The sequence below is a fragment of the Lepidothrix coronata genome, unplaced genomic scaffold (assembly GCF_001604755.1).
Source record: "Lepidothrix coronata isolate B3197 unplaced genomic scaffold, Lepidothrix_coronata-1.0 Scaffold202, whole genome shotgun sequence".
NCBI classification, from domain to species: Eukaryota; Metazoa; Chordata; class Aves; order Passeriformes; family Pipridae; genus Lepidothrix; species Lepidothrix coronata.
The window spans coordinates 15,820-26,952 of NW_016690382.1; the positions used below are offsets into that span (position 1 = coordinate 15,820).

The 11,133-nt window shown below is 59.3% G+C and overlaps 2 protein-coding genes across 6 annotated transcripts in view; both read right to left on the reverse strand.

The window, feature by feature from the left end:
• Window positions 1-679: 679 nt before the first annotated feature.
• On the reverse strand, window positions 680-7,155 carry SLC26A6 (solute carrier family 26 member 6). Of its 5 annotated transcripts, XM_017832445.1 has the most exons (19): window positions 6,064-6,247; window positions 5,560-5,708; window positions 5,139-5,278; window positions 4,935-5,045; window positions 4,471-4,643; window positions 4,228-4,392; window positions 3,946-4,098; window positions 3,660-3,742; window positions 3,420-3,567; window positions 3,202-3,315; window positions 3,019-3,096; window positions 2,783-2,878; window positions 2,555-2,661; window positions 2,397-2,466; window positions 2,137-2,229; window positions 1,929-2,033; window positions 1,226-1,402; window positions 1,070-1,124; window positions 680-956 (listed from the first exon to the last, which is right to left on the reverse strand). In XM_017832445.1, the coding sequence occupies exons 1-19, from the start codon at window positions 6,136-6,138 to the stop codon at window positions 904-906; spliced, it is 2,145 nt and encodes a 714-aa protein (XP_017687934.1). In that variant the 5' UTR covers window positions 6,139-6,247; the 3' UTR covers window positions 680-903. The 5 variants fall into 5 exon arrangements, with proteins under 5 accessions (XP_017687934.1, XP_017687933.1, XP_017687930.1 ...); XM_017832444.1 differs by lacking the exon at window positions 6,064-6,247 and adding an exon at window positions 7,134-7,155 and having other exon boundaries at window positions 680-1,124; window positions 5,560-5,711; XM_017832441.1 differs by having other exon boundaries at window positions 680-1,124; window positions 6,064-6,248.
• Window positions 7,156-8,658: 1,503 nt separating this feature from the next.
• Window positions 8,659-11,133, reverse strand: part of CELSR3 (cadherin EGF LAG seven-pass G-type receptor 3) — a 31,687-nt gene continuing 29,212 nt past the window's right edge. The window contains exon 35 of the mRNA XM_017832440.1: window positions 8,659-10,965. Within this exon, the coding sequence (XP_017687929.1) occupies window positions 10,938-10,965 (28 nt within the window). The 3' untranslated portion in view covers window positions 8,659-10,937. The remainder of the gene's footprint in view (window positions 10,966-11,133) is intronic.

Sequence of the window (11,133 nt, forward strand, 5' to 3'; positions counted from 1 at the left end):
GGTACCAGCTCATTCCACTCCCTCGGCCGCAGCCCCACGGCCCTGGAGGGGTCACGGGGAGAAGGGGCAGAACAGAGACAGAGGGTGTCAGGGCAGCCCACCTGCAGGGCGGCGCTGGGGGCCAGCCGGGTGGCCTGACCCAAGAGCGCTGTTATTGAGAAAAGGGCATTGAAAACAACCCTGAGAAACACCACATGGCTTTATTGGCAGTGCCAGCCCACTGCTGGCAGCAGGACCCCCTTGGCCCCTCCACCACCCCCCAAACCACGTCCTGGCCCGGTGGGACAGGCTCGTGCTGGGGCAGAGTGGGAGCACCAAGCGGGTCACCAAGCGGGAGCACCAGGCAGCCCCTCGCTGTGAGGGCCAGCAGCAGCTCCGTCCGGCCGCAGCCCCATCACAGGGGGTCACAGTCAGGGCAGGACCCTGGCGGTCAGAGTCCAGAGGGGCTGGTGGGGGTACAGGGCCTTTGGGCCCTGGGGTGGGCGAGTCAGTGCCATCAAGGTGGCAGAGTCCTCTTTGCCCACCCAGCTCCTGGGGGAGACGTCTTCCTCTTGCACGGCTACATCCTGGTGCTGTGGTCCGCCTAAGGGGGATGAGACAGGGAGAGGTTGGCTTGGCTGCCCCCTCCATTCCCCTCCACTCGTGATGGGGATGGTGAGGCCGGGTGCTCACAGAGGCCTGGCGCCGCTCCCTGCTGACATGCTCCACGGCGTCATGCACAGAGGGGAAGAAGGAGTGCTTGGTGATGGTTGAGCTGAAGAAGTTGCCCCGTTCCAGCTGGGCCAGCACGGGCCCTGTGTGGAGGGAGAAGCATCTAAAGTGATGGCACCTAGCTAAGCCCCCCACCCCCGACCCGAAGCAGCCTCCCGCCTCCTGTGTTGTGGGGGAACACCAGGATCAGCACTAGGGACCCACGCTCAGATTGGATCCATGGGACAACCTGCAGCACCCATCCCCTGGGGAAACCCTGGGCATTGGAACACCATGGAGGGTCCCCCAGGCCAGCAGCTGTGTGCAGGAGGGGTGGCCATGCCCATCAGGGGCTCATGGCTCTGCAGATCCCCCTCACCCGGGCAGCTGGCAATGAAGACATCCACTTCTATGTCACGGAAATCCCTGAAGATCTGCAAATGGCAGAAAATATTTTACAAAGGAGGAGGGGGGGCGGGCCACCCCACAGGGCCTTGGAGATGCCCTTGATGAGGCTGCTGCCCTGGGCCCTTACATTCTTCAGGATCTTGATGGAGACAGTATCCACGAAGCTGACAGAGCTGAAGTCCAAGATGACGGCGTGGAAGCTGGGCTGGGGCAGCCCCAGGCTGCGCAGGGTGGGCTCCGAGGGCGCACTGCTCTCCCCTGCACTCAATTCAATCACTGCCACGCCTGGACCGTCCTCTGTGTTCTGGGGGGGGAGGAGATCTGGTGTCATTGCTCTGGGGCTGGAGCCCCCTGGGCTCACCCTGCCCTACAGTGCAGTGCGGCTTGGTGAGGCTCTTTGGCTGCACGAGGGCATGGGCAGTGGGTGGTCCCAGGAGTGGGTGCCCCTCTCACACCTTGACCCACTTCTGGGCTCTTTTCAGATGTGTCGAGACCCACCCCTCTGCCCAGTGCTGCTCTCTGGAACCGGGCTCATTAGCTGGCACCAGGCCAACCTTTGCTCTTGCTCTTAATTCTGATTAACTTACCAAAAGGTTAATGACTATCTGGTTTCACCACCTAATCATTAACAGCCTGGCTTTCCCCACCGACCTTGGGTATGACGGTGTGGCCCAGTTCAATCCCAGTGCCTTTCTTACCCATTGGCCCCAAACTGAGCTGGGAACTCTGTGGGCCACCAGGCCTGGCCAGTGCATGGACAATAGGGTCAGAACCAGGCAGAGAGGCAATGCTGGGTGGCACCAGAGCGGTCCCCTGTGTCAGGGAAGCACCTTTTTCCTCTTTGCCTTTTCCTTCTCCGCTTTCTTCTGTTGTTTCTTCAGCTTCTTGAGGGCTTTCTTCTTCTTCTGAATGAGGCGGTCCACATTGATGCCGCTCTGTGAAGCAGCGCAGCTTTGTGTCCCCAGCTGCCCCACTGCTATCCTGGTGTTGGCAGGCAGGGGGACACAGGGAGCACTGTGGGGCTGGTGATTCTCCTACCTTCTTTTTCAGGGCATCAGCGTACAGCTCCACATTGGCAAAGTAGAGGGTGCAGGAGGAGCGGAAGATCTTCACGCCAGGGACCTCCTGTGCCTGGGGGCAGATGGGCAGGGTACTATTCCCAGGGATGAAGCCACCTGCTTCCCTTCCCTCCCTTCCCCAAAATGCCCCCAGCTCCTTTCCCCAGCGAGCAGCCGCTGGGGGTGTATTGGAACGCCCCCCCATTGCAGGTGGCTCTTCCCCCAGCCCGGTGCTGTTACCATCTCATATTCCGCCACATCCCTGTAGACATCGGTGTTGGAGATGCGCCCCAGAACGGAGTAGTGGGGGCTGCAGGGAACACAGTGAGGGGCTGAGGTCACCACGGGCTTCTCCTGCCCTCGGGATGCAGCATCAACCCCAGCCCCAGAGTACTCACAGCTGGGTGCGGAAGATGACCGTGAGCAGCCCAAAGGCCACCGAGGCCGCCAGGCCAATGTCCAAGTTCAGCAGGAGGGTGGCCACAAATGTCACAATCCAGACCATCTGGAGAGGGGACACGGTCAGCTGCAGCATGGCCTCCCCCGAGCACCCACAAGCCTCAGGGAGGGTGGAGAAACCCTCTCCAGGGACAAGAGCACAGCCCCAAGGCTGATCAGCACCTTACCAGGTCCACTCGGTTGGATTTCCAGAGCATACTGAGGTCACTGAACTGCTTAAACATGCCCTTGAGGTTGATGATGATTATGGCAGCCAAGATGGCCTAAAAGAGAAGTCTCTGCAGCTATGAGGAAGCTGAGGCAGGTCTAGGAGTGGGCTTTGGCTGTTCCGCTGCCACACTACCATGCCATGGGATAGGCACAGGGGTGGGATGTGGCACAGAGGCCATGGGACTAGTTGTACCTTGGGCAGGTCGTAGAAGAGCTCTCCGATCTTCAGGATGGTCACCAGGATGACCAGGGATGAGAGGACACCAGCTACCTGTGTGGAAGGAGAGAGGGAGGTGAGGGGTGAGCCCCCACTTCTCACTGTGCTGCCTGCCCCTGCTCCAGCCCCATAGAGGGAGGCAGTGTTGCCCAGACCCACCTGACTGTTGCCACCTGTGGTCTCCTGTACCAGGCTCCGCGACATGGAGCAGCTGATGGCAAAACACTGGAAGAAACCTCCCAGGAAGTTGCAGAGGCCCAGCGCAATCAGCTCCTGCAGGGACAGAGCAGCAGGAGGGCAGCACCATGCTTTCCTCTGGCTGCAAGGGGAAGCTTGGCTTTCGCCCAGGGCAGGGGCCCTGCACCTCAGAGCATCACCTGGTTGCTGTCCACTTTGTAGCCATGCTTCAGGGCAAAGATCTTGCCCAGGGAGATGCAGATGGCATAGCCAACCACGGCAATGGCAAAGGCATTGCCTGCCACCTGCCCAAAGTAGCTGAAATTAGGGACCACAGGTGGCTTCAACCTACATTCAAGACAGAGAGATGTGGCTCAAACAGGGGTGCTGTGGGTGGCTGTGCCCCTACCCAGCCCCTGCCACCACCTGGCCCTGCTCACCCGCTGGGGATGGTGCCCACCACAGAGATGCCAAACTTGTCATTCAGGTTGACACCGTAGGAGATGCCAGTGGAGATGATGATCTGGGGAAGAATGACTGGAGTGAGGCAGGGCCTTTCTACAAAGGGACCGTGGAGAAGGAGGAGGAGGAGGAGGAGGAGTAGGGCATGACGTGTGCCCTGGAGCTGAACTTGCCAAGGAACCCCATCCCACGCCTTCCCTCCCTGAAAGGGACAGGAATATGCATGGCTGCATCCCCACAGCAAGCTGGGGCAGCTCTGGGTACCGTGATAAGCTCGATGGGGATGGGCATGGGCAGCTTGGCGGCAAACTTGTGGTTGAGCTCTTTCACAATGAAGATGGCCACCATGGCAATGATGGCAGTCACCAGGGTGCCCACGTTGGTCTGTGGCAGCTTCTTGCAAATCTCAATGACAGTCTAGAGGATACAGAAGGAGGGAATGTGCTCAGGAAATCAGATGTCTCCCCCAGAAGGTTTATGAAGGCCTCTATGTGCCCCACAGGTGAGCCCCCAGGGGGTCCTGGGCAGCAGCAAGCCCCCACTTACCTCAAACAATGAAAGTGGCCCTGAGTACTCGCCCACGGAGACCCCGAAGACATTCTTGAGCTGGGAGACGAGGACATGCACGGAGGCAGCAGTGGTGTAGCCACGCACCAACGGGTCCGAGAGGTAGGTCACCACAAATCCAAACTGCAGGAGACCCAGGGCCACCTGAAAGGAGAGGCACCAGAAGTGACCCACAGCTTACAGCCCCCTGTTCTCTGCTAGACTAGGCTGGGGCCACATTACCTGGAAGATGCCTGTCAGGACAGTGACGGTGGCCACCAGCTCCACCCTGGCAGCATCCCGCAATGCCTCATTGACTGTGGCGTTGCTGCCATTGACAGACTCCAGGAAGTTCTCACTAGGCAGCAGGGACTCCGTCAAGCTCCCGATCATGACAGAGATGACGGCGAAAGGACCTGGGGACAGGTAGAGTGTGGGCAGGGAGCCCAAGGTGAGCACCAGGACCTCTTTGAGGGTATCTCTTAAGGGATCAGCTCCTTTCCCCTCCAGCAAGGCTCAAAGCCCACTCACTGTGCTTTGGCTCTGGTTTGGCCAATCACCTTCTTCATGGGGCAAAGTAAAGGCAAGAAAGGCCCTCCCCAACCATTCATGTGGCAATGCTGTGCCATGGATGAAGGCTTGTCCCTCTCATCCTCGCTCCCTCCCTCCCCACCGTTGCTGTCCAAGCACGTGGTCCCTCAGCTCACCCACAGAGTTGTGCCTTGATGTCCCGAAGAAGAAGTAGAGGAAGACAGGGTAAAAGGAAGAGTAGAGACCGGTGACAGGTGGCAACCCAGCCAGCAGTGCATAGGCAAGACCTGGATGGTGGAGCAGGGAGAAATGTCATGAAGGGCCAACTCCTGGCCCTCCCCAACCCACAGGGAGCCCCTGGAAGCCTGGGCATCACTCACCCTGGGGCAGGTGCATGATGCCCACACTGAAGCCTGAAGTAATGTCCCCCAGGAGCCAGTCCTTGACTGGGTAGCGGGGCAGCCAGTACAGGAAGGGCAGGAAACGGAACAGCAGGGACTTGGCAGCGGAGCCCGTGCATCTGGAGGGAAAGGAGTAGGAGCTGAGGCTGAGCACAAGTGCAGGGGTTTGGGGACATCAGTAGGGGTAGACAGGGCCCCATGAGATGCAATGGGTCCCATGGGACACCCAGCTCCATCCACTGGAGCCAGGTGTCCCTCCAGTCAGGAGAACAAAGTAGGGACACAGGTACTTGAGCTTAGGGGAAAGGATCCCGAGGTCTGCAGCTCCCCATGATGGTGGGGCTGGGCTGTACAGCACCTGGTGAGGTCCAGGCACATCCCCCTGGCCGTATGGTCCTACCTGATCTTGCGGAGACGCACCGAGGGCTTGGCGGGAGGTTTCCTCTGCGCCACCTCCTCCAGTTCAGCCTCACTCAGCACCTCACGGGGTGCTCGGTGGCTCAGTGCCATCTCTGCTGCCATGCCCACCTGACCTTCCTTCATGCCAGTCTACTGCAGGGACATCAGGGACAGCTCAGCTACATCCCCATAGCTGGGGACACCCAGCACCCTACCCGCGCCCCAGCCCCTCCTCCAACTCCATTCGCCACACAGAGCCATCCCATCTCGGCCAGGCAGGCAGGATTGGCCCTGAGGATAAGCATGAGCCGAGCTTTGGGAGTCCTGAAGCAGCGGCAGTGGCTCACAATGGCAGGTGGGCAGGGAGGGAGCTGAAGCTTCGGCAGTCAGTGCTGCCCGCTCCTGCCCCGCACCAGCCCCCTCTGCGCAATGGAATGCACAGGCGGGGTCTGCCAGCAGAGCTGCCCCAGGGGGCTCCCCCTCTGCCTGCCCGTGCAGGACCCACCTTGGTGCCCACCACCCTTTCCCTCCGTGTACCACAGCAGGGCAGGGCACAGCTGCCGAGCAGAGCCCTGGCCATCCCACAGCCCTGTCTGCAGACTTTGTCCCTTTGCGCATGAGGGGAGCAGGAATGTGAACCCCCGGCAAAAGTCACAGCTTTACATGTCTCTGGGAGTGTCCTCCCCTGACCACTGCACTGGAGAGTCGAGGTGAGCCTGTGGTCAGAGGAGGGAGGCTGGGCTGAGGTCTCACCCTTCTCAGGGCTGGGATGGTGAGACTGAGGCATCTCCGTATAGATCCACAGCCTGGTCTTGCTCAGGGCTCAGGCTGAGAGCTGCACCATCCTGCTGGGCTTACCCAGCTGGTGGCCTGCCTGGTCCTGAGGTACAACTGGACCCAAAATCCCCTCACACGGTGCCTGGGGTTGTGCCAGCCCGAGTCCCTGTGTTGCCCCGTTATCACTCCTACCTGCTGTGCCCAAGTTGGTCAGGAGCTGGCAGGCAGGTGCTCTGCTTCCTCCTATTTATTAAAGCCAGCCCACGATCTTTGAGACACCGCTCCCTGACTCCTGTCCTTCCTCCTGCCCTTCCTCCTGCCCTGCCGAGAAGCTGTCTTTTTCCCAGCCCCACTGCTGCACCAATGGCACCCACGGCACCCACCACACTCCCCTTCATACCCTGGTGTGCTGAGTTCCTCAGCTGTGGCAGGCTCAGAACTGTCACCACTGTCCTCAGAACCATCCTATATTGGGGACTGTCCATTCCAGTCTCAGCTCCTGGTCTGCAGCCATACCCAGGGTGCTGCCATGCCCAACCACCCATGCCAGGTGCAGAGCAGTGGTCTTCTTGCCATTGGGGACATCCTAGTGCCAAGTTCCTGCCAAGAGCTGCTGGGCACTCACCACCCCAGGGCACTGCTCAAGGTCCTGCCATCATCCTCCTGTGCTCCCACGGCTCCCATGGGTGTCCCTTGCCCACCCCATGTCCCAGAGCAGGAGCTCTGTCCAGGACAAGAAGGGCTACCCACAGCCTCAGGTCATAGCATCCAGAGTATTTTCCACAGCCCCTTGCTTACCTTGCTTGGAAGAGGTGTGCTGTGCCCTGTGGACTGCCCCGCTCTCCCACAATTTGCACAGACCCAGCCGTTATCTTGTTCCAAAGGTCCCCAGCGGGCACCAGAGTCCCACTGAACCCCTCATGCCTTCCCGGGCTCCATCGTGACCTAGAATTGGTTTCAGAGAATTTCTGAGTCATGCTTGGCCCAGTCCCATAGGGACATGACCGTGGAAATCCAGGCACCCGTTACTGACTGGTACCAGGGTGTGGGATGAAGGCAGTGGGCAGGGCCAGGCATCAAAGAGTCCTGGGTCCCCTGGGTGGTGGGATAGGGTTGGAGAGCAGAGTAAGTGGTGACATCCAGGGCCACAATTTCCAGAGTCAGAGCAACTCATCCCCCTCCCTGGTGTAGGGTAACCCATGGCCACCCTGGCTCTCCCTGTGGTGAGCATGACCCAGGTCCCACAGTAGCCACGCACCTTTCAGGTAGCAGGACTGAGCCTGCTCCCTCAACCTCTCCCACATCCCTGGCCCCTGCCGTCCACCCACATGCCCATCAGTCCCACTGTGGCCAGGTAAAGGCACACTGATGCTGACACAGGCACCGTGTGACTGTTGCCTCCTCATTGTTTATTCACTCACCCAGCAGAGTGAATCAGAGGCCATCCTAGGGCTCCTGCTCGGAAGCAAACAGCACCAGTGTCATTTAGTGCCTCCTTATCACTGCTCCTTGTCCCCACCCGTGCCATTCCTTCCCACATCCCAGCATCCAGCCCCTGACCTGCACCCTGGGCTGGCCACTCTACCTGTGACTCCCCCTTGCCACCCCAGCCAGCTCTCCCTGGCCCTTATCCCCCCTCCCCCCAGCCTCAAGACCTGCAGGACAGGACCACAGCTCCTGGCACTGCCGCTGCAACTCCCAAGGGCCACCCTGAGCTGGCCCCCAACTGCTTAGAGGATGGAGCCTGTGAGGGACAGAGGGATGACAATTGATGGTGACCCTTGCTCAGGGTGCTGTGGATCGATGCTGCCCTTCGATCTCCTGCTCTTTCCTCTTCAACAGGAAGGGAGGGACAGAGGGCATCAGGATCACGCTTGGCCTCTCCTCCACACACTTTCTTCTCCTTGCTGGCAGCCAGCTTGACACCGCTGAGGTCAGGCAGCCTTTGGACAGTGGATCTTCTTCCCTTGGTCTAGGTCTGATTGAGGGTGCCAGCTGCTGCCAGGCACAGGTCCCACGGCTAACCACAGCCACTGTGGCACCACAGCCCTGCTGGCAGCGCTGGGGCCACTGGCCACCACTGCAGCTGATCCAAGCTCTGGGTGAACCGGCCTGGACACAGCCCAGTTCAGGCAACTGACAGCACCTGAAGTCCCTGTCCCCTGGTCACCTCACTCTGTTCCAGGCAACTCCCCTTCAGCCTACGAGCTGGCTGGGAGCTCCCACCCAAGCCTCCTCCCACCATCAGCTCAAGCCCAGGCGCTGCACTCGTTGCCCCATCCGTGGATCCACTGCACAGGGAGAGATGGCAGAGAGGCCAGCACCATTTTATAGACTTTTATTTCCAAATCTGGCGCTTCCATGATACACTTTTACACAGCCAGAGAGGGGGCACGGGCATCTCCCCGCTCCCTGCCAACAGAATTGGGAGACAAAGAGAGGAAAAAAAACCCAACCAAACCCCGCAAAGGAAAAAACCCAAACCCAAGGAGGATGCTCCCCAGAGCCCAGGTCACAGCACTACAATCAGGGACCAAGCCAAAGACTGGTCTGCAAGAAGTAGACTCCTGCTTCTTGACCGGCCCAGGTCTGCAGGGACGGCCACCAGCTCCGCTGCTCTCTTCTTTTTGGCACTTGTCACTTGCTCTCCATTTGGCACCAGCATTAAGAGCCCCATACCCAACTTGGCAGAAACATGGGCCCTACAGCACCATAGGTAGGGAATCCCAAGACTCTGGTGCCGGCGCTGCACAGCCGGAGAGAAACATGTAAACGAGCTTGTTCCCAAAGGCAAAGATGGGCAGCATGGAGGGGCCTGGCTGTTCCCAGCATGTGGGGCCAGCAGGCTTTCCCTCTGCACACTGGTTCCGAATGGCATGTAAACATGTCAGCAGGCCCTGCTGTCCTCATCCCTGGGAAAACAGTGAGCCTGTCTCACCAGGGCTGTGCTGGGGGGCCAAGGCACCCCCCCAGTCACCAGCCCTTCTGTTCCCTCTGCGCTCTTCCCACTGACTCTGGGATGTAGCCAAGAGGCCTTGGTTTCCCCAGGGGCCTGGAGGACAGCAGCACAAGTCCTCTTCTGTAAACATGTCAGGCTGGGCTACAGTAAGATGCTACGGTAGTGTGGCAGTAAGGCAGTAAGGGGCATACGGTCACACAGCCCCAAGAGCACCACGGGGCGGCTGAGCAGAGGCACCATGCTCGGCCGGTGAGAGGGAGCATGCCAGCCCCCTGAGCCAAATGCCCTGACCCGAGGCTGGGGTAGGCACAAAGGAGTGTTACTTCATGGCAGGGCTAGTAGGAGCCCCAGGCCAGGCCCCAGGCTGAGCAGAGACACCATCAGGGCAACCTGAATTTCCAGAGAGGGCAAAGTGCTGTTCATCTCCCAAAATCCAGGCCACTCTGATCTGGGGTCCTCTGTTAGTCAGAGGATAGCAGATATATGCAGAGCTCCCAGGGATCCAGCTAGATACAACTTTTGTGGGCAATGCTGGACCCCGAGACTGAAGCCACATCATGCTCTTGCAGATGCTAATCCTCTGCAGAGGGAGCACTGGCTCTGGGAATAGCCTAGCCTGCTGCTGAGCAGGACAAGGGTCATCCAGCTCCTTGCCTGGACCTACAAACCAACAGAGATTTGCTTTGTAACATCCAGGTTAAAGAGCACAACACCCAGTGGGTAAAAACAGTGCTCCCTTGCTGAACAGAGGTAACCAGTATTGATGAGATTGGGACCATCCTGGTACAGGACAGGGCTGCACAGCAAAGCTTGTCTCCTCCCCAGCAGGTCCCTACTCCTGAATTTGCTGCCCCATTCGTTTGTGCTCTCACTGGCACACAGCCCCTCACCGAGGTGGGGCAGCCCCAAGGGGGAGGGTTCCATGGGAGGGCAGAGGGAGGCCTGGCTGCATGGGGTTGAGGGACACCAGGCAGGAGGAGGGTGGCAAGACACATGTGGAGCTGCACAGTGGGAGGGTGGGGGGCAGCAGGGCCAGCTGTCCTGCAATGGGGCTTGGGCAAAGCAGTACCAACAAAGACTTAAGGACTGCCTGGCACTGTCTCTCCAGTCCACTGGGATTGTGGTCCTCATAACCCCAGGGAAGGTGGTAAAGGGCTGTTGGTGAAACAAATGCTCCAGGTCCTGGGAACAGACCATCCGTAAAAATAACCATAGAAATTTCTTTTCTCTCTGATTACAAAGATACAAAAAGGTAGAAAACCCTCCCCTGCTCCCACGTCCTGGGCTCCATCTCTGTCCCTCTGCCACTGCCCACCCTCCACACACACACAGGCACACCCCATGTACAAACAGCTCACAGAGAAAGAGCTCAGCCCCAGCGGGTTGGATTTGCCCAGTACTACCTGTCACACCGGGCAGGTGATGGGGAGCACAGCAGCAGTTGAGAGCCTGGAGGCTCCTGGCAGTGGGTGGTGTGCACTGCCGGCCCCTCAGCCCACAGGGCAGGGGAAGGCAGGGTTGGTTTTGGGCCTCTGACCACCATCAGTTCTGGCCCCTGCCCCCTGGGGACACCAAACCTCAGCTGGCAGTGCCTGGCGAAGGGCTCTGCTTCTTCCATCTCTCTTCTGGACAATTTCGGCCCCTCAGGAATGGCCCTCGCTTCTCATTATTCTTCTCAGAGGAAAGAAAAACAGCATTAAGACATGGCATCTCCCCTGGGCTCCAGCATCCTTCCCCTGCTAGGCCAGACGGGGACAGGGCAGAGACTCACTCCCATGTCAGGGCAGGAACAACTGTATCCAAGTCCCTGAGTTCAGGGAAGAGGAAAGGAGGGATGAG

Excerpts from the sequence above, each read along its gene's own strand:
- SLC26A6 (XM_017832441.1), bottom strand. The coding sequence starts at position 6,138 with ATGGCCAGGGCTCTGCTCGGCAGCTGTGCCCTGCCCTGCTGTGGTACA. Across the intron at positions 4,099-4,227 it reads GGCCACTTTCATTGTTTGAG|ACTGTCATTGAGATTTGCAA; the intron begins GTAAGTGGGGGC and ends TGTATCCTCTAG. Across the intron at positions 2,879-3,018 it reads TCTTCTACGACCTGCCCAAG|GCCATCTTGGCTGCCATAAT; the intron begins GTACAACTAGTC and ends CTTCTCTTTTAG.